The 21658-nt window shown below is 40.6% G+C and overlaps 3 protein-coding genes, 1 long non-coding RNA gene and 1 other non-coding gene across 5 annotated transcripts; 1 reads left to right on the top strand and 4 right to left on the bottom strand.

Annotated features, from left to right (window-relative positions):
- Window positions 1-3973: 3973 nt before the first annotated feature.
- GRXS17 (thioredoxin family protein) lies at window positions 3974-5861 on the bottom strand. The gene is made up of 3 exons (XM_078584138.1): window positions 5593-5861; window positions 5094-5168; window positions 3974-4896 (listed from the first exon to the last, which is right to left on the bottom strand). The coding sequence occupies exons 1-3, from the start codon at window positions 5761-5763 to the stop codon at window positions 4084-4086; spliced, it is 1059 nt and encodes a 352-aa protein (XP_078440264.1). The 5' UTR covers window positions 5764-5861; the 3' UTR covers window positions 3974-4083.
- Window positions 5862-6695: 834 nt separating this feature from the next.
- On the bottom strand, window positions 6696-6770 carry TRNAI-UAU (transfer RNA isoleucine (anticodon UAU)). The gene has a single exon. It is a non-coding gene; the product is annotated as a tRNA-Ile (tRNA).
- A 51-nt stretch (window positions 6771-6821) lies between these two features.
- On the bottom strand, window positions 6822-8722 carry LOC144710252 (CAAX amino terminal protease family protein). Its single transcript, XM_078583971.1, has 4 exons — window positions 8427-8722; window positions 8094-8252; window positions 7267-7482; window positions 6822-7168 (listed from the first exon to the last, which is right to left on the bottom strand). The coding sequence occupies exons 1-4, from the start codon at window positions 8679-8681 to the stop codon at window positions 6830-6832; spliced, it is 969 nt and encodes a 322-aa protein (XP_078440097.1). The 5' UTR covers window positions 8682-8722; the 3' UTR covers window positions 6822-6829.
- A 224-nt stretch (window positions 8723-8946) lies between these two features.
- LOC144710357 (uncharacterized) lies at window positions 8947-12466 on the top strand. Its single transcript, XR_013583267.1, has 3 exons — window positions 8947-9160; window positions 11700-11938; window positions 12228-12466. It is a non-coding gene; the product is annotated as an uncharacterized LOC144710357 (long non-coding RNA).
- Window positions 12467-15360: 2894 nt separating this feature from the next.
- On the bottom strand, window positions 15361-16821 carry LOC144710091 (protein FAR1-RELATED SEQUENCE 11-like). Its single transcript, XM_078583751.1, has one exon. The coding sequence runs from the start codon at window positions 16819-16821 to the stop codon at window positions 15361-15363; it is 1461 nt and encodes a 486-aa protein (XP_078439877.1).
- Between the last annotated feature and the right edge of the window lie 4837 nt (window positions 16822-21658).

Genomic DNA, 21658 nt, shown 5'->3' with positions numbered 1-21658 from the left:
CAATAAATGTTATTGGGCCAGCGGAGTCGTTAACTAGACTGATACATGGGCCTAGAGGGTCACATGCTAATGGTATTTAGGACGTCGGAAGATATACTTAAGTTTTGGGGGTTTTTATGAAAAATACTCACTATAAGTAGGGGAAGGCCCCAAACGAAATTCACCCACAACAAAATTGTATAAGGGCCTTCCCCTTCTTCTCCCTTCTCCCTACACCTCCTCTCCACTCCCGATGCGATCGGGATGGCGTAATGACGACAACGGAGATTGAACTAGGCTCGTCAACAAGAAGGAGGAGATCTGACATGCCGAGGACCACATGGATACCTAGAGGCTGCACACTTGAGCAGCTGGACTCGTCTCGCTCTGGGATCCAATAAATCACGGATGCGATCCATGTAAAGGTACTTCATTTTAATGATTTTATCGGTGCAGTTCGATTTCGTAAAAGTTTTTCGCTGCGTGTCGTTATGATTTCTTCATCCAGATCTAGGCCTCTAGAACCCAACAGTCGTTGCACATATTCATGGACTTCATTATAAACATCACACTGGAATAATAATGGACTAGTATTTTATTCAATAAACTTAAATAAAACATGGTGGTGTGAGTTGGCTTAACAACCACATAATATCCATCAACTTGCATGATGTACTATAATTATCTCATATATTTCAGGTGCTCAAGAGATCTTTTCTCATTTAGATAATGCAATTTTGCTTTGGTTTTAGAAGGCAGTTAGACCACAACTGTTTTGATGTTTTGTTGTGTTACGAGTCTGATTTGTCTTACAAATGAATTTGTCTTAGAAATGAATTACGAGTCTGATTTGTCTGATTTGTCTCAAGTATAGACTAAACTTAAGGCTCAATGATGGAGAGGACGAGATAATGACATTTTGGTCAGTGATTTGGACAATTTTGCATGGACTGATTAAATGTATGGAGGACTATTGTAAACCTAGAGTAAATCACCAACAGTTGATGGAAAAACAGAACAGAATGGAAGGGTCAAAGGTTTCCACCTTGTTATTTTTCTGAGGTCAAGATGCATGGCTGATGATGGTAAAGGTTAGGTGAGGATGAAGGATTATCATTCATCCACAAACCTTAACCACACTACCCATGGTTTAAACATGTCTACTTTCTATGAGGTCTGTAAGGGACCAGAATACTCTTTCAGTTTTCAAACCAGATGCGGAAAGTAATAGGATGTAGAATATAAAATATTTTTGCTCTTTATGATTGTCCATTACTTTTAGAATTGTATTTAACATAATAAGAAAATGGCATACATCAATATTGTAAATAATATTAATTAGAGAAGGTATGTGTTAAGAATTGTACTTAATTTTTAAGTGGTACTGAACATTACAGATAAAATATGTCATTCATTTTTAAGGAGTGCTTTTAAATATTTAGAATCATATTAAGAGGTAGTGTAAGAAATAATAATATAGACGTGGTTAATATTTAAAGACAGAGATATATTTTTATAAAATTAAAAACATATATATTCCTGTTTATTGTATTTTTTATCTGTTTTCTGAAATTCTAAAAAAATAGTTTCATCAATACACAGATCATTATATGCTAATTATCACAAGAATACATGACAATACCAATTCGAGGAAACAAAGAGGGTTATGAGAATACACCTTGTCCCAAAATGCGAATAATTTGTGACATTATAAGTAAAATTTGAAACACTGAAATTTAAATTGGAATAGAGTAAGAGTGTTCTGTAATTTTAAATTTTTTTCTTGCACAAGTAATCCATATTCCAATAAATTATTTTAACTGATAGTGCAAAACGTTTGTTAGAACAACATGATTTTAAAAATATTTTTTTGGTTGATTTAGTCCAAATTTTGTAAGAATAACTTTGAGAAGTTAATAAGAATATTACGTTTATTATCTAATTTTATCACCTTAATATCAAAGGCCCAATCGAAAAAATCAAATTTCAGCACCAAACAGTTTGATTTCGGTTAAAAATCAGAGCATCGGATTTCAGTCATTCTGTTCTCAGAAGCACATGTTAAACATATGTCCCAACCTCAAGTTTTAACTAAATAATTGTGTTTTAAATAGTACTATTTAAGAACTCTACGCCTTAAGCTAATATCGTCGCATACATCTAAAGGATCTTACTAAAACCTCTGGAACTTTATTCACTAAATCAATGAAGATGAAATAGACTGCTCACATAGTTCACCTCTCCTTCTCAATTCCAATCGTTCAATGACTATGCATATGAAGGCAGATGATAGTGCTAGTGAGCGGGCACAACTTTAGTAGTGATGTCAATAAAGGTTATCCAGAGGAGAAGCTAATAAAGATGTAGAAAGAAAATAAGGTAATGCTAATATACATAATACAAAATATAAATTAAGTAAATCATTTATGAGAGTGCATGAAAGTAAAAAGTGGTTTATGGTTAAACTTCAGTATAAGGGTTTTCAGAGTTCAATTCAAATTAAACCCTTTATAATCAGGAGCAAAGAGGTTATTCTGAAAGGAACTTCACATATCAAGTCTAATAACCGGTAACGCCAGTTTTCAGTTCTTAAGGTGTCTCGGTATTAATACAGCTCCATATTCATTTGCTTGTAAATGGTTTGAGGAGAGTTAATAGTCAACATTTTTCATTTAAAAATCACAACGCCCCACAAATACTCTGGTAAAAAGTACATGATGTTTATTGAGATAAAGATCCAGAAACCTCTCTTGCAGAAAATACTCTCACGATTAATTTCAGCGATCATAGTCGATCAAACATAAGTTTTTTTACCCAAATCACCTTGACATGGCCGCCGAATGATGCGTGAAAATATGATTAATACCATTTGAACCAATATTTATTCATCAGTAAAAATAACGCGTCCAAAGTTAATAGTAAAATACTAAATTTCTATAACGATGAGTTATAGTCAAACGCAGGGAGAGCAGCCAAAATTAATCTTTTTGGTGATATTTTTTCTTATTTTTATAGTTGCATTAATTATAAAATCAAATAAACATATCAAAATAAAACGTAAGATCGAAGGTTCAACCCCCTCGCAACTGGCCATTGCCTCATCTTTTCATTCAATTATTACATGCTATTTTTGTGTTTTACACAGTTGGATGGAAATTTCGTAATGTGACTATTTTTATCTTTACCCACTCACATTGTATCTGACCATATATCAAACTATTTATTTTAACTTTTTCTTCGCGGAATGTGGCAAATTGAGGAGATGAATGTATTATCATCCCAAAGCAGTCGTTTCTTAGATTTTTATATGCTTTTGCTCATGCTTGTTTTGGAGGGGTTTAAAATGCGTAAGTATAGCTTTATTTAGCTCCCTTTCTCGCTAAATGGACAGATTATCAACTCCAGACAGGTGACAATTGTAGATCAAATGCACAGAGGGAAAAAGTATAAAAGCATAGATTATCAACTCCAGGCAGGTGACAATTGTATATTAAATGCACATGTTAACAACGGAGAATTCATGAATGTGATGAAATAGGTTAAAACATAATAGGATCAAACGCGCAATCTATGAAAAAGATAATAAGCTAGCCCGCTACTCAGAGAGGCTGGCCTTTGGCTCTCTCTTCCTTCGCATCTCAAAAACAATTGTATAGTCACCGATGAAATCTCCGTAAAGAGATGTCCCCTTTTTCTAACTATATCAAAAGCTGTATAATGTGAATGTTCGCACATCCATGGAAACTGAAACCACAACCACATGATTTTTCAATTCGATACCTACAGGAATTGTCCATATTTTCTTGAAGATGGAGACTATAATCAGACGCCAAAAACAGAGAATTCTAGAAATGTACCCATCATTCAAGGGAACTTAAATGATAACCCAGGAACCTCTATGTGATATCTTTTTCACCGCATAAACCATCTATCCTCACTCTTATATGCAGACGAATAGCAGAGAATTCTAGAAATGCACCCAACGCCATGTAAATGGAAGAAAAACACAGATAAACAGCCAACAATTCATAAATGTGCTCACACAGGTTATACCTTAAGATGCTCAAACGCTTAAAATCCATGGAAAAATTATAGCTCGGCCGTCTACTCAGAGAGGGTGGCCTTCAGCTCCCCACTCCTGTGCAGCTCCAATATGATATCACATCCACCAATGAGCTCTCCTTTGTAGTAAAGCTGAGGATAAGTAGGCCAGTTGGATAGAGTCTTCAAACCCTGCCTCACTTCCTCATCCTCCAAGATGTCAAAGTGCCCAAAGTCAACTCCTTCCCCTCTGAGTGCCCCTACCACCTTCGAGCTAAACCCGCACCGCGGCGTGTCAGGCGAGCCCTTCATGAAGAGCATCACCGGAGACGAAGTGATGAGATTCCTCAGCCGCTCTTCGGCGGGTTCCCCACCACGGTCAACGCCTTTCTCCACGAGGGTCTTCTCGAGCTCGCCAGTCCTCTGCATCTCCAGCATGATGTCGGACCCGCCGATGAGCTCCCCTTTAATGTACAGCTGCGGGTAGCTTGACCAGTTCGAGAAGACTTTCAGCCCCTGTCGCACTTCGTCGTCGATGAGGATGTCAAAGCTCTGAAAGTCAACCTTCTCCTGACGAAGAATTTCCACCGCCTTTCTGCTGAACCCGCATCTCGGCTCCTCCGGCGTCCCCTTCATGAACAACATCACTGGCCCTCTGTTGATGAGCTCCTCCAAACGAGAATTTAGGGATGAGCTGGCGGATTGGGGAGGCTTCTCTGGAGTCAACTCTGGTCCCCAGTCAACGCGGGGATGGGTCTGATCTTCTACTCTGACTTCAGGGTTTGACTTTTGACCATTTGTTCCGGCTAATTTTGAGAGCTTTTCGGCTAAGGATGGGGGGCTTGCTCCCTCGAGTGAGTCGACGACTTTGGAACCCTAAGAGTGGAAGAAACGCGCAAACTAGTGAATTATGAAAGACTTTGACAAATCAATGTGCATGTAAAAGATGTGCGTCAAAAATTATATATTTCATGGACCATAGGTCATCGGTTCTAAAACCATGTATTTATAAATTTTCAGGAACTATTATTAAATGGAAGGTGAATGAGTCTTTTAAGAGATTATCAATGTACCTTGAAGAAGACAAAATAAGGTACAGCGCTGACTGAAAAAGTTTCTGAGATTTCCGGTTGTTCTTCCGCTTCGACCTGAGCAGACAATGAAAAAAATTGCCAGTTAAAGAACTCGAAAACGGTTAAAATCAAAAAAGAAATATTCTCAAAGCAATTGTAACATCGATATATCCTTCAATAAGGTGACATAAGAGTAAAAAAAACAATCCCTAAACTCCTCTTATATTCCTCCACTCTAATTCTACCAATCCTAGGCATTGACGAAATTTTCACAAAGATAATCAGACTGTTTTCAGCTCTTCCTGTCTCAAAATCCAACCCCAAAATAAAAACCGAACCCCGAACAGAAACACCCACCCAGAATCAGAAGACTAAAAGATTAAATCTTTGATCGCAGCGCACCCCAAAACGGTACGCATAATCAGATGCATATCGTTGATACACAATCCTCAGAAAAGATGATTGGATAGTTAAAAGCGGGAAAAAAAAGAAAACAAACCCTAAAGAAGCGAACGGAAGGGAAGTCAGCGGCGAGATGGGCGAAGACTTGATCCATCTGCTTCGATGCATCGCACCAAGCAGCCCAGAAGTGAAGAACTAGAAGATCGCCGCCCCTTATTGCCTCATCAAGCTCCGCCTTGGATCTGATTTCATCAACGCCGCCACCCATCGCGCTACTCGAACCAGAGACTAACGCAGCGAAGAACGCAACGAAAGTAATTCCCAAAGTCCACTGCTTGAATTGCGATCAGAGCTCAGAAGGGTATTCTTTATTTTGAATTCTTGACTTCATTATAAAAAACTATATTGCATTCTTATGATTTCATGTTCTATATTTCTTGATTTTGGTTTTTTGAAGATAATTGAAAATTTTGAGCATAGTTTCACGATTACAAAAATCTTGGTTAATTTTTTTTTGAAGGATTGAGATTCTGATTCAAAGGTCAAGTTCAAAATTTCAAGAAAAATAGAGTTTTGAGTCTTAAATATGGAATATATTTTTATAAGATATGAAGCACCATCCTGTCATGGAAAAGTATACCATTTTAATTTTGCAATTGCAATGAATAATAAAAAATCAAAATTTTAGGGAATACCCGGTTTCTATCAGCGTGCATTTTTTAATTTGCGAGTCAAGATGGTTCATATCCAATAGAAAGATCTTGCATATTTACGTTCTTAAGAATTATTTTTTACTTCATAGTACATCATTCTTACCATGTACTAAAACTATGTTTTATTTTAATAAAATATCTATTTGTTCCCATTTTTACATACGTTCATGACATATTTTTTCACGCTTATTGCTTTAAATCTTTGAACATGATTTCATGCTCTATTAATTTTTTTTAGATGGAAATAAATGAGTGAATCACAAATAAATGTCGCTTCAATAACATTTCAATGACGGAAGAATTAGAATGCCACAACGAAAGAAATAATTAGAAATATTTTAGAAGTGGAAATAGTTTTTTATTGCTCTAAATAAATGGGACGCAAAAAAAAATTGATGAAAAAATTATTAATTATATAATTTTAAAAAATATTTAAAATCTGAGAGATAGATAAAAAATTGGGGCATAGACTTATTTCATTACAAATTGGTCCCGGCGGGGCTCGAACCCGCGACCTTCGGCTCATAAGACCAACGCTCTAGACCAACTGAGCTACGGGACCATCTTGTCAATTGTTATTATTTATATAGTATCAATTTATTATATTTCTAAATAAAAAAATTAACTTAAGTGCGCCATTAGAATTAGAGCATTGTACAGAGAATGGATGACAAACGAAGCTGCGAGATTCCCACTCCAACAGTACGCAGACCCAAGAACACAGCCAATGAAGAAGAGCTGCGGAGAGTTTTCTAACGAGAGATGGGCTGAGCTAAATACCACTGCACTGATAAAAACCGCCCACCGCCACCCCCTTGTGACAGCAAGTGATCTGAGAAGAAATCCGCGATAAACTCCCTCTTCAAGAACAGGAGTGATCAGGCAGTAGATCAGAAAGAAACCCACTTCCGATTGAGGAAAATTATCCAAGATTTCCTTCAAATCCTGGTTATTCACTGCCTGTGATAAAAAAAATCCGAGTAAAGATTACTTCTTGGCTTGTGATTGAAGGGGAAGTGCTGATTATTAAGTATAGAATTGAAATTACATGCAATTACCTTGGATCCAAATAATCGGTCGGCGAGAAGTGATGTGAGAAAGACTACGGCGATCAGGAATCCAAGACCCAGAGCAGAAGCTTTTATCCAGCTCCTTCCTTGATGATGATGATCAAGGAAGAAACTTGAAATGTTGTACTTCTCCTTCGCACTGTAGTGCAGAAGCGTGAGTGCACCGATGAGCTCCAGCGTTTGGAGAAGGACTAAGGCGTATGTCTGCCCCAGATGAAACCAAAAAATAAAAAAAAACCAAATCGTTGATAAGTCTGAAGATGTCTCTGTTTTTCCTAAGAAACTTTTTTCGAAATTAAGATTTTCCGTCATTGGAAAAGAGTTAACTAATCGCAGGATGATCCAGTTGAAATGGGGATTAGTTTAAAATGAAGCCTTTCCTTCCTTTTTTTGGAAGAGGACAATTGCTCGATTATTACCTAATTGAAAGGGGACAGCCTGCAAACTGAAAATTTTACTTTCATCTTTTCGGATACTAGCAATTGTTGGATTAGTATTACATGGAAATAGGTCTTCTTTAAAAATGAAAAATTGATCGACATGAGTCTTCTTTAGAAAATGAAGAATTTCCTTATTCCTTTTTTTACCAGTAATTGATCGGTTGTCACCAAATAGAAATGATTCTTCTTATTTCAAAATGAATATTTCCCAACATCTTTGAGGTTTATAACAGAACTATAATGGGCCGTATTTCGAAATTCCTTAGAGTAATTGATCAAGTATAATCATTCAGTCTTCTCTCAAAAGGAAGATTTTCCATCACTGGATAAGAGTAATTGATCAAATGATTAACCCATTGAAATAACCCTTCTCACCTCGGTTTGTGGATCTAGAGTCGGATGATTTAACATTTCAGAGATGGCAGGAAGTCCACCAAAACTGAGAGGAATATGCAAGCAAAAGAAGTAGCCTCCCATGATGCTCCATACACGTCCACTGTCCCATGGAACATCGGATGGGATGATAGAGAAGCCCTGGTACGGTTCTCATAAGTTAGTCCAAACATGAATTTCATCATCATAGAAAAATCTTCCCCGAAACTAGTGAAATACAATTTGACTACAAAAAATAACAACTCAATCATCATCAAATTCCTGATTAGTCCTCCCCTAGACAGCAAAACTGGGGAATTAGAGGGGTTGACGCACAGTAGAAGGCTGATCTTCATCGAAGGAGTTGGAAGAAAACCCATCACGGTTTTCTTTATTCTGGCAGAAAATTGGAAACCGCGCCTCAGAATTGTCGCGCTTCAAAACAAGAGATGATGAACAGGGGCCGAAGTCCCAATTCAGAGCAGAGAACGATGAGCAAAACCCTAAATTTCGAACAGGAGAAGAGGGTTTTCTTCTTCCGAGGGATTTGAGCTGTGAGGGAGGGCTCTCGATGTACAATGTCGAGAGCATTGTTCCTCAATCACTGCCGCTCCACACCGGCGGTTGTTTGGAAATCCTGCATTTTAAATATCTGATAAATGTATATATATATAAATATGTACATAGAGTATACTTTTCAAAAATAGTAATATCTATTTATAATTAGGACCCAGCTACATGGGCAACCGGTTGCCCCAAAGGAATCTTGGGCAACCGGGACACGTGGAAAAAAAGCCACGTGTCTTGCAAGGATTGGGCGTGGAAGCCCGGGAACCCCCAAATATGCTCTCTCTGGAAGTTTTCCCGGGCAACCCGTAATCCCCTCTCTCTCTCTCTCTAACTTTACTCTCTCTCTCTATCTCTCTCTTCCCGGCGATCCTCCGGCGATACTCCGGCGATTCTCCGGCTTCCGGAAAGCCCCGTTAGCGCATACAATCGCCGCCCCGACCATCAACGCCGAGACACGACTACTGGGCTACGCGATGACGGACCAGGAAAGACGAGTCCAGGTAGGACCCTGCTTCGTCCGCATTTTCCGCAATCTCTCCATCTATCTATCTATCTATCTATCCATCTATCTATCTATCCATCTATCTATCCATCCATCTATCTATCCATCCATCTATCTATCCATCTTTTTTTTTTTTTTTTTTTAAAGCAAATTTCATCAAATATAAAAATTTGTACATCAGTTTGTTGGAGCTGACCAGATGTCAAGCACCTGAGAGAGATGGGATAGAAAATCAAAAAATATTTGGCAGCATCTCCCCTGTTTCTTTTCCCTTCAGCTAAAACCAAAGTAGAGTAATCTAATCATTTTCCTTGTCAGATTTTCCTTCCTCATTTTGTTGATGTTTGGGTTCATTTGTTGGCTGTCACGTTATTTTCCTGTTGTCTTCTCTCGTATGTCGTGGTTGTTCCCTATGGTTCGTATTTAAAGTGTATTCGATCACCGCGGATGCTTGGACTCAACCAAATCTTCTTGGGACGTTGCGGTGCTGTAATTCTTACCTATTTCTGAAATTATCAAGCTATGTCTCAAGGCTAACCTTGAACTTTAATAAAATTTTGGTTAGTTCATAAACAAGAATATAGATAAGAAAATTTAAAATCTTTAAGATGCAAGATAGGTATCCCATTTTTTAATTTTGGTTTTCTTAAAGAAATTATAGTATCATTTAATTATGTTATCATTTCTAAAAGAAATGCTAACATAATAAGTTTACATCAATATATGATTTATGTGCTGAAATCTGAGATAAAAATAGTTTCTCCATGCCTTCGGGATCAATACAAACCACCTCCACTGGTCTCCTAGGGTACAATGATATGTTGATGCACTACCCTTAAAGATGTGTCGCTCTTTCTTCTTTGATTTGGCCCAACACTATCCGGTGGTCATGGAGATTAGCATCACATTCCTCGGGAGATCGAGAATCTTCATACGATGGTTTCAACACTTTTCTGAAAATAATCCACAAACCGTTGTACATTTCCCTCATTGTCATCTTTTGATACTTGTACTGATTCTTGCTGTTTTTTATTGGTGCAAACTTTCAAGCTTTTTGTAGAAAAGTTTATCCATTTGTTGTTGTCTGCTTGTTGTCTTGATCTTTCTTGATCATAGCTGAATATAATTCCAAATCAAGTTCGGCTTTGAGTTTGATTTGTTGTTGTTTCCTTGTTGTTCTGTCCTTTCTTGACCGCAATTGAATATCTTTCAATATTGACTTTGACTGTGAAGTATTGTTTCCAAGTCATTTGGTTTGCCTTTGTTGATTGCTTGAACGCTTATGGTGAGACCTCGTTGTTGGCTCCTCTCTCCCCCCCGACTTTGGTATTGGTTCTCCTGGTCACTTCCGGATAGGTGGGTTGCATCATCGAGTACTTAGCTAGTAACTTCTTGAGAAGATGCATCAAAAAATCCTCGGTCCTAATAAACCAAAGGTGGAAGTAGCTTCCATGTCCAAAAAGGTTAGAAAATCTTTTTTCCTCTCTGATTTCAAGCACATTATTTTCTTTTATCTATCCATCTATCTATCTATCCATCTATCTATCTATCCATCTATCTATCTATCCATCTATCTATCTATCCATCTATCTATCTATCCATCTATCCATCTATCTATCCATCAATCTATCTATCCATCTATCTATCCATCTATCTATCTATCCATCTATCTATCTATCTATCTATCTATCTATCTATCTATCTATCTATCTATCTATCTATCTATCTATCTATCTATCTATCTATCTATCTATCTATCTATCTATCTATCTATCTATCTATCTATCTATCTATCTATCTATCTATCTATCTATCTATCTATCTATCTATCTATCTATCTATCTATCTATCTATCAATCTATCTATCTATCTATCTATCTATCTATCTATATATATATCTATCTATCTATCTTTTTTTTTTATAATAATTCCTCATTGATATAAATGTGAGGATACATTGTTCAAAATGCCCTATGATCATACATGATTGATAGAATATTTCTGTGATCAGTAAAATTTGAAATTTGAACCATATGCATGCTTTATCATTCTCGTTGATGGGAATTTGCATTGGCTTCGTTCATGCTTTTTGTATTTCTTCTTCAATGCCTCCTTGTAAGCACTTGTTGTGGGGAGTTTATCTTCTGCGTGTAGCTTCTTTTCTTGGTGGTATCTTTCTTATCATGAAGTGTATGGAAGGTAGCGAGTGCTTGATACATTGACCCTGCTGTCCATAGTGTGATACTTCTTCTCGTTATCCCCTTTGCTATTTTTAGTATCTTGTTGCTTTTGCGCTTGCAGCTCTGTTGGGATCCACGTTCCCCCCATGGCGTAATCTTGTGTATCTGTCATTTACACCAAAAAGATGATTATGTAATTGTAAAGATGTATATGTTGATCTTGCAACAGAGAGTTTGGAATAAAGTTTATATGGGAAAAATATTTTTCCATGAAAAACTTTCTTAGCTCTTTATTTGATTGTAGTGTTTAAATGACCTTACTATCCTTGTGATTTTCATATTCCATATTATTTTCAGGGGATAGCTGGACACAATCATAACCACAGTGGTCATGACTGAAACCTATGCTTCCAGGACACAACAGATACGTTACCAATTAGCTGCACATAGTATACTCCTGTTTCCCCAAAGCCAGTCCCAAAGACAGCTGGATTGGATGAGAGTTAGCATCAATTGCCTGGGGAGTGAATTGGATATATGATGATAGCAGAACTGTATTGTTTAGCTCTTGGGCGGCTTTGATATGCTGCCCTCAGGTATGATCAATAGTATCTTGTGCCTCAGCTTCTTGTTGGCTATAATTTTTTTGTTTTTTTGCTGTTTGGGCTTTTCATGCATTTCTTTTAATGCCATCGCTTCTGAATTTTTGGTGTTTTGGGCTTTTCCTACATTTCTTTTGATGTCACCGCTTCTAGATTTTTGGTGTTTTGCACTTTGCATGCATCTCTTTTGATGCCATTGCTTCTAGGTTATTGAACTCTGTTCTATAGCATGAATTCTTTGTTTCTCCCCATTTGATGTATTGGTTCCTCCGGTCGCCTTCAGCTGCATTGATCAAAGACTCTACGGATACAAGCTTACACTATATGTAGCTGACGATACAGGACCTGGTGTATCATGCTGAAAACTAGGGCAGTTATTTCCATAATGGTCATGAAAGAGTCCAATGTTCTCCCTTATCTTTTATGGAATATTAGCTCATCAAGGATAGTAAGGATACTTTCTTGTGTATGTATGGATAGTTTAAATTCAGAATTATGATCATGGATGCATTAGAATTTCATGATGCGTATGCAATATTACTGGAATGCGTGTGTTTTCAAATTATGATGCAATACTAGATATTAGGAATTAACATCATGTAGATACTGTATGTAAGGTGATTCGATTAAGGAAAGTATGCACCTGATTCGCTTGCTTCCGGACTCAGCTTATCTCAACATGGTGTTTAGGAATGATCTTGCTGGCCTGTACTTCAAATTTGCAGTGTTCAACGATTGCACTTTCTATCTTCATGTCTTCCCTTGCGCTCGTTGTATGTGCTTCCGAATTTTAAGATAGGGCATCCCTAGACGATCTGTCCTTAATTTCCCACGAACCATTGTGGGCAAGTCCGCTTCCGTGCAAAAAACTTATTGTTCTTTCTGAACTAAAGCATGGTTAGCAAGAGCATCAGCAACAGAATTACCTTCGCGGAAAATATGTGAGATATGTTTAATTCGATGCATATGTGTTAGGATTTTATTCCACCAATTTTTCAGTTTCCATATATTGTATTTCTGTGAATTGATCATATCACACATTACTTTTGAATCTGATTCCACCCAAATGTCATGAAAGCCAAATTGTTCACATAACTCAAGTCCATCCAATAGGGACCTACATTCGGCTACCATGTTGGTTCCTAGTTCATATAAATTTGAAAACGCAAAAATTAAATTTCCCCTTTGATCTCTAAGTATGCCCCCTCCTGATGATAATCCTGGATTACCTTTAGAAGTACCATCTATATTCAATTTGAATTTTGAAGATGGGGGTGATACCCAACGAATAATTTGAGTCATGTAAATATACAATGTATGCCCGAATGTAAAATTCCAATTGCATAGTCGTCTCCAATCAGTGGGAGATGTTATTTTGGTAGGGGTGATAGTATGTTCAGTTAGTCTCATCATATTGGTTACAGCATGAATAATAGTTTGGTCATTGACAGTCATACCTTCCCATTTTCTTTTATTTCGATATTTCCATATTTCCCATAGCATGAACACAAATGAAATTTTTTTTAAACAATATGCTTTGCTATCTATCTATCTATCTATCCATTTATCCATCTAGCTATCTATCTATCTATCCATTTATCTATCTATCTATCTATTTGATATAGAAGGTGAAATTTCGATCGATTATGACTTGATCTCTGCAGAAGTTCCTCCAATCCTAATAATTAATTCATTATATACACCATGAATACATCAAAGAGACATTAAAAAATTGAATTTATAAATGAGGATGATGAACAATTCTCTCCAAACTCCTGGATGATCATGGCAGCAGTCTATCCAGGCGCCGGACATTGTATATCTGATAAACCTTCTCTTCGTTCTCTGACCACCATGCCTTTGCTTGATGCTCCACGAACCTTCTCCGACTACAAGAAAAATGGGAGAAGACCAAAGCCAGCAGACATTTATTCCATGATATTCAGGTTAAGATTATATTAACCTGAATCGCACTCTCTTGACTCTTGGAAGAAGCTCCACCCTCTCGATCACTCTCAACAGGTGAGATCTCTCTCTTCCTCTGCACTCCTCCATTTGCATCTGCCTCCAATTTGTTATGAATGGCAGAGTTTCTAGGGTTGACTTTGGCTCTACACCGTTGTAGGCATAGGATGACGCATGACACAGCCTCTCGGCAATGTCCTTGAGCTGACAAACAGAGAGAAGGTTGAATCAGTATAAAATAGTTGCCTTAGACAACATCAAAAAAAGAGCTATGAAAAGATAACTGAGAGGTTAGAGATTTAATAACCGCTTTGGCAGCCTTTGACGTGGCAGATTCCTCAGCGGCCATTACGGCTCCTTCCTTGGCTTTCCTGGTGGTTGCCTGAAGATCAAGCTCTTGTAGCTCGCATCGCTACTTGAGACTCTCGACCTAACAGAATCCAACATAATAACAAACATTATCTCTCTCTATTTGGCTTTAAAACAGTCGTCGATTTCATCTTTCCAGTAATCACTAACCTGGGCCCGTAACTTCAAGACTTCATGGCTTTCTTGAGAAAGGCGAGACTGCTCTTGAATTACCCACGGAATAGGTGTTGACGGAGTTGACCAAGATACAATCAAACTGTTTTACAAGTTCTGGCATTGTGCCCTTGCTGCTTGCAGCTATAGCAAGTGACACCCCTCTGTTTCTTTTTACTTTGCAGCTGCTCTACCATGCTTATGTAGCACTTGTTCCCTATTTTGGGTCGTCCTTTGCAACGAGCTTTCAACAGATTTCTAACAATATCTTCCTCTAAATCAGACAACGCAGGGTGCGATGTCTGTAGGTTTATTTCAATAGTTTCGCCCAAAAAATCATTGATGCCTTGTACAGCTGAAATGTGCTCTCAGTTCCAATTGAACGGTGTAAAATGGGCTTTGTCAGAGCCGTTAGTTCAAACAGACGTTGATCTTTGGTCATTCCTTGTGTAGCCCTGACTTCAGAGCTGGGTCGCGTAGCCAACGCAGTATCGATGAAGACAGACTGAATATCCACAGTTTCACAGTCCATTTTCCAGTGTCAATTAAACATTGAGACAGGGCATCATAGTATGTTATTGTGGCGAAAATGACACAACATGTGTTTGCATACAATACTGAGCCCAATTGCCTTCCTACGGGAGCACGTACTTTGCTCAATGGAGCCAATGGATATCCTCACAACACGAAATTTGTTTGGAAAGTCTTTGTGACTGATTAGGAATTATCCTTGATCTTTGGAATCATCTTCAACACAGGTATATGAAAGCGACATTCCTGATTCAGCTTTGAGAAGAACCTGGGCATAATTTGTCAGTATTTGAAGAGCGTCATTAATTAGAGGATCCATTGTTGCTGCGGCGAACTTAGTGGAAAGGCTAGCTTGGGACAACTTCTCTCACGATCGTGTTTTGGCTGCATCGAAACCATCAATAATGCGCAATAGAGACGAATTTGACAATAACGCGGATTTGATCTGACAGTTGACCATCTCTTGGCGTTGTGTAGAAGTTGTTATGGGTGTAGGCGAATGCCCACTGCTTCTTTTTTTCCTTGAGAACTCGAAGATAGGATTCTGCCGCTTGCCATTTTGACTTCAATGTTGAAAATTCCATCTCGAATTCATCAACATCTTCAATGGAGCTGACCCTCCAGAAACCATCCATGAATCCACTGAGTTTGGCCCTCAAAGAGCTAGCTAGCGCACGAGTGATATTCTGGGAAATGTGGAATCTGCACAGTAGATGGACTGTAGTGGGCCAAATGTCCTTAATAGCTCGGGCCAATTCCATATCGCCATCTGCAAACAAGACGATGGGATCGAGATTCGTATATGATCGAAATTGTTGAAGAGCCCAAGAGTAGGAGTCAAATTGCTCGTTGGACAAAAGACAACTAGCAGTCAATATTGTCAAACCATGGTTATCAATCATTGTGAACAGCACTAGAGGCATGCCAAAGCGATTCGTATTGTATGTAGCATCGATTTCTAAAACATCGTTGAACTGCACATACTTCTCTTTGCCATTAGCTGAAATCCAGAAAACTCTCTCCAAGAGAAGTGTGTCATCATTCAATTGGAAATTGAAGGACCAACCATGATTGGACTTCTCTTTCAATAATTTGACAAAATCATTAGTCTCGCGAGCTCTGCTAGAAGATTTTTGTAACAAATTCTGTATGTCTCTTATTGTCCACGTAACTGGAACATCTGGGAAATGCTCCTGCTCTATCAATGTCTTGATTTGAGAGCACCTGAGCATGCCAAGTTCGTTTAACTCCAGCATTTTTGTTTTCACTTCGTCCGGAATGAAGCGATTTTGTGGCATTTGGGCCAATTCAAATTCAGTAAAAAGATCGTGATTGTGCTGATTATTTATCTGATACACTTCATAGACGCCCGAGGATTGATTTAACCGTAACTTAATTACGAATGGACATTGAAATTTCAATGTCCTCTTCTCTCTTTGGAACTCTGTAGAAACTGAGGATTGCTTCATCGATGCCTGACCACCACGAAAACAAAGAAACCTAATGAATTTCAAGTGCTTGGAACTCTTCTGACCAAAGGGGCAGTTGTCGTACTCGGTACACTTCTCACGTGCTTGCTTGAGTGTTTCAAAGACATCTCCAACGGATACTTTCTGAGTTTCTACAGAAGCCGAAATCAAGTTTCTACAATTGTTCAAACTCCTTAGAACACCACTAGATGATGCAGGCCAAGCTTGAGCAATTGACGATTCGACGACTGGAGCAACATCTAATACTCCCGTGCTAGCACAGCCAACATCTTCATTCAAGGAGCTACCGGTGACCAACATCGCTTGAGGCAGCAATGAAGCAGTTGCGTCTTCAGAGATCGTAGCAACCGCGGCTTCAACACCCTTCATTGCCGAAAATAGTGGAGACAACATGTTTCATTATCTGATTTTGTGTTTCCTTAAAAAAAATCAATTTGTAGGGTTTCCTATACTCTCTCTTCATGTCCCTCATAGATAGATAGATGGATAGATAGATAGATGGATAGATAGATAGATGGATAGATAGATAGATGGATAGATAGATGGATGGATAGATAGATGGATGGATAGATAGATAGATGGATAGATAGATAGATGGATAGATAGATGGATGGATAGATAGATGGATGGATAGATAGATAGATGGATAGATAGATAGATGGATAGATAGATAGATGGATGGATAGATAGATAGATGGATAGATAGATAGATGGATGGATGGATAGATAGATGGATAGATAGATAGATGGATAGATAGATAGATGGATAGATAGATAGATGGATAGATAGATGGATGGATAGATAGATAGATAGATAGATGGAGAGATTGCGGAAAATGCGGACGAAGCAGGGTCCTACCTGGACTCGTCTTTCCCGGTCCGTCATCGCGTAGCCCAGTAGTCGTGTCTCGGCGTTGATGGTCAGGGCGGCGATTATATGCGCTAACGGGGCTTTCCGGAAGCCGGAGAATCGCCGAAGTATCGCCGGAGGATCGCCGGGAAGAGAGAGATAGAGAGAGAGTAAAGTTATAGAGAGAGAGAGAGTAAAGTTAGAGAGAGAGAGAGGGGATTACGGGTTGCCCGGAAAAACTTCCAGAGAGAGCGTATTTGGGGGTTCCCGGGCTTCCACGCCCAATCCTTGCAAGACACGTGGCTTTTTTTCCACGTGTCCCGGTTGCCCAAGATTCCTTTGGGGCAACCGGTTGCCCATGTAGCTGGGTCCTAATTATATATATATTAGTGGATAGTTCAACTCTGTGTAGGTCAGCATCAGTAAATGTCAATGGCTACCGATCATCGTTGACGGTTGACTGTTCCCAGAGTGGTTGTCTCTGACGTTGACGGTGTCATGGACAGTTGACGTCAACTAGATGACCCGAGTAGATAACGCGCATCATCCATAATCATCATAAAGAGATATTTTGCAAGTCGGGATATGTTTTTTTTGGATTTATCTACCTGCTTTTATGGATTTAATGTCTTATATCCGGATTTAGTGGTGTATGGCAATGTGATTTGCGATGTGGTAATATGTCAATCATGTGTCTTGGTTCATTTTTTAGTGCACATAGTAATGTGGCGAGACATTACAAGATTACGATTAAAATCCCAATAAATGCCATCTGAGAAGAGAAAAGCCATGGATTAATTTTTTTTAAGTTTGAAACAAGAGTTGAATGAATCACATGTTTTAAAGTTTCATAAGATGAATGAATCCAAGGTCATATGGAGATGAAAAAAGCAATGAGTAATGGTGGTCCAACTTACAGATCCGAAATTTGAGAATCCATAAGAAGTGTTGGGATAAAAATTGGAGGGTGCCTTTATATGTCTCCCCTCTATCTATCGAATTCCTAGGATCTATTAGAATAGCTGATCATCCATAAATTAAGGTTAATTATGTCACCTATGGCTTTTGATTAATATTTATTTTGGGACTAATTCTGAAGCTAAGTGAAATAATAATATACAACTACTCAATGATCAATCAAGATTCCAAACAAATGTTCAATTCATTGTTGGCCCAAAATTTCAACCTACTAATGATCTTGTATATTAAGTCTAAGAATTTTTATTTATTTATTATTTTTATAGCAAAAAACACGGTGCTAGGTACGGCCAACCCTGCGGTTGTGCCCGTAGTCCAATCCAGTCGTGCCCTAGATGCCACCCAGGGGGATTTTATATATAAAGTGGAGTGTTTATCATTGTTTATAGGTGTGGAGCGAGCATAAATATCCCAATTACACTCGGATCCCCTCGTCCACGCCAATGTGCATGAGAGAAAAAGATACATAAATGATACCTAGCAGGAGCTCGGAGAAGTTCGCGCGTGCCGACCTCACCTGTCCATGCTCCCTCCGAGTAAAAGTGGGGGCGGAGAGTGCGGTGGCCGGGGAGCAGCTATGATGGTGGAAGTGTGCGCAGTCCACCCCGCCGTTGTGAAAGTCGTCTGATCAGGCAAGAGATTGGGCGCACCCACCTCGCGTGTTCCACTCAATCGGCCACACCTGTGAGCCCTCCTTCGGTAGTATGTGATGCATACGGAGAGTCGGCAAACCGAGGCGTTCCACGCGATAGCATCCAGAGCTGAGGGAGGGAGGGCCTGCTAAGAAAGAAAAAGAGAGAAGGGGTGTCGTGTATGTACCGCATGGTTGGCCAGGGCATCTGTTGTCTGATTGCCTTCTCGCATCTGGTGACATATACTAGTTGTGCAAGGGCGACACCGCATGATTTCCTGCCATATGCGATGTAGGCGCCACTGGGAGCGTGTACCTGCATGAAGCATGTCAACCAACGCATGTGAGTCCGATTCTACGATGATGTGGCAAAGGTTTCATTCCTCGTAGAGGAGTAAACCATCACGTATCGCCATAGCTTCGGCTACTGTATTAGTTTGTATGCCATAGAAAGAGGAAAAGGCAAAGAGAATATTCCATTTATGATCACGGAGGATACCACCTCCCACTGCTGGCCACGGGCTCCCTTTGGCCACACCATCTACATTCAGTTGGAGGATGCCGAGTGGCGGTGGAAGCCAATAGACGACCAATAGCTGAATGCGGACAGGGGCAAAGGTCACCAAAATGCCCCAAGAGTGAAGGAAGCCGCATGTGAGGGCTGAGATGCGATCGCGAGGCGAGATGAGATGGTGGGTGCGCCGTATCTAGAGCTTGTCTCGACACGTGATATCTGTGGCACACATTGGCGTTCTTGCATAAGGAGAAAATTTTTGCCCTTTCCATATCTCCCATAGTAAGTAAGCTATGGTGATGTGTAGGATGGGACTCCGTTTAGAGCGTGTTGGTGACAGAAATATCTTGCCAAAACACTCAAACGGGGTCAGTCGGATGGGAAGGAGTGGACGCCAAGGGTGTGTGATGTGACGACAATAGTCTAGGGTTGTCTCACTGTGGAAGAATAGATGTTCCATAGTTTCAGCCCGTGGTGATGCGGGCCAGCAGTGACAACGCGAATTGAGGGAGTGAGCTATTCGGATCACCTGATCATTAGTCGGAAGGTCACGATGTAAGAATCTCCATAGGAAAAAGGAGACACGTGTGAGGATCACTGGATGCTAAATGCGACGAACCCAGTGCTGGTGGGGGATTTCTCATGAAAATACTCCCAAGAAGATCTATGGGAGAAGGTTCCATCAAGTGTGAGCGTCCAAATTGCACGGTCGAGAGTGGTCCCTATACGGGTACTCTATACTTGGGAGAGTGTGTCTGAAGGGAGGCTATGCTGCTCCCATAGGTGTCCTTTGTTGTCCATGAGCAGTTGGGCCAATATTAGTCTTAGTCGATGAGGTACAAAGTGTGGATGGCCAGCTAAGGGTTCGTCACCATGCCAAGTGTCAAACCAGGCGTTGATCGCACCTCGGCCAACCTGCTAACGTGTGACCTGAGCTATCTCAAGCCAGTGTTTTTGCCAAGTCCTCCATCACCGAGGGCCCCGGATATCCATCTCTCGACAGGCCCACTCGCCATACTTGGCAGAAACAAAATAATGTAGGACACTCGAGGATGACGCTGGACAACTAGATGAATGGATGCTGACGACTAAGGGAGATGGGGATGACGACGACGTGTGGAAGTTGTAGGAAGGGTTGAGCATAAGGTGGGATAAATAGTCCACAAATCCACACGATTGATTTCAGAAACGTAAAGCCGATGAAATAATGGTGGCGCAGCCCCTTTCCTCGTCGAGGGCGGGAGTACTGTCTTCAACCACCGTGACGATGCCGAAGCACCAAATCCAATACCTTCGAATTGCGTCCGCAAGGAAAACTTATGGTAAGACCTAATCCACTATTCGTTGAAATTCCAAGATATCAAAGCAAATTCGATGGCGGTGGATGAATTCTCGAGGAATACTGGACGGAGAACACTCGACACTAAAGAGTTCAGGCATACCTCAACAGCGGGGTGCGTGATGAGGCTGAGGGAAATTCAGGTCGTGACGTGACTGGGCGATCCGGGCGTTGTAAGGCCCACTGGATGAAATATCTTGATGTTCCTGGCGTTGAGCTGCCCTAGCAACGAGACGGCCGGACTAAGCCTGGTTGCTCAGTGGCCGGAGTGCTTGGGCGTGGGGCATCGTTGGCGGGGGTCGCGGATCCAACTGGTATGCGCCGCGGCAAGTAGCTTCGAGGGCGTCTGGAAGCGTGGCAAGTTACTTCGAGGGCGTCCGGAGGCACGGGTGGCCGGGCGCGCAGCGTGTGCGAGTGACTGGGCGCGCGGCGTGCACGGGCGCTTGGGTGCGTGGGCACCAGCGGCTGCTGGCGTGCGTTGGCACTAGCGGCCGCTGGCGTGCGTTGGCACCGGTGAGCGCTAGCGTGCGCGGGCACTAAACGTGGGCGGCTCTGAGCGGGGCAACCGACGCTGGGCGCTAGGCACGCGGCCTCGAGAGGCGGCAGGCGAGGCGCCTGGCACCGTGGCCTAAGTGGCGGGGCGGCCAGCTGGGCACTAGGCGCAGCAGCAGCCTGGCGGGCGGGCGGCGCTGGATGCTTGGCGCGGGCAGCCTGAGAGGGGCAGCCGATGCAGGGCGCCCTGGTGCTGGCGGGAGAGAGAGAAGGAAAGAAAGAGAGAGGGAAAGGAGAGAAAGGAAAGAAGAGAGGAAGAAAGGAAGAGAGAAAGGAGGGTAGGTGGTAACTAGAGGCGGCGACGAGGGCAGTGACGCCGGTGGTGATCTGAGGAGAAGGGGA

Source organism: Wolffia australiana, chromosome 12 (genome assembly GCF_029677425.1).
Source record: "Wolffia australiana isolate 7733 chromosome 12, ASM2967742v1".
In the NCBI taxonomy this organism is placed as follows: Eukaryota; Viridiplantae; Streptophyta; class Magnoliopsida; order Alismatales; family Araceae; genus Wolffia; species Wolffia australiana.
This window is presented reverse-complemented; position numbering and strand designations above follow the sequence as displayed.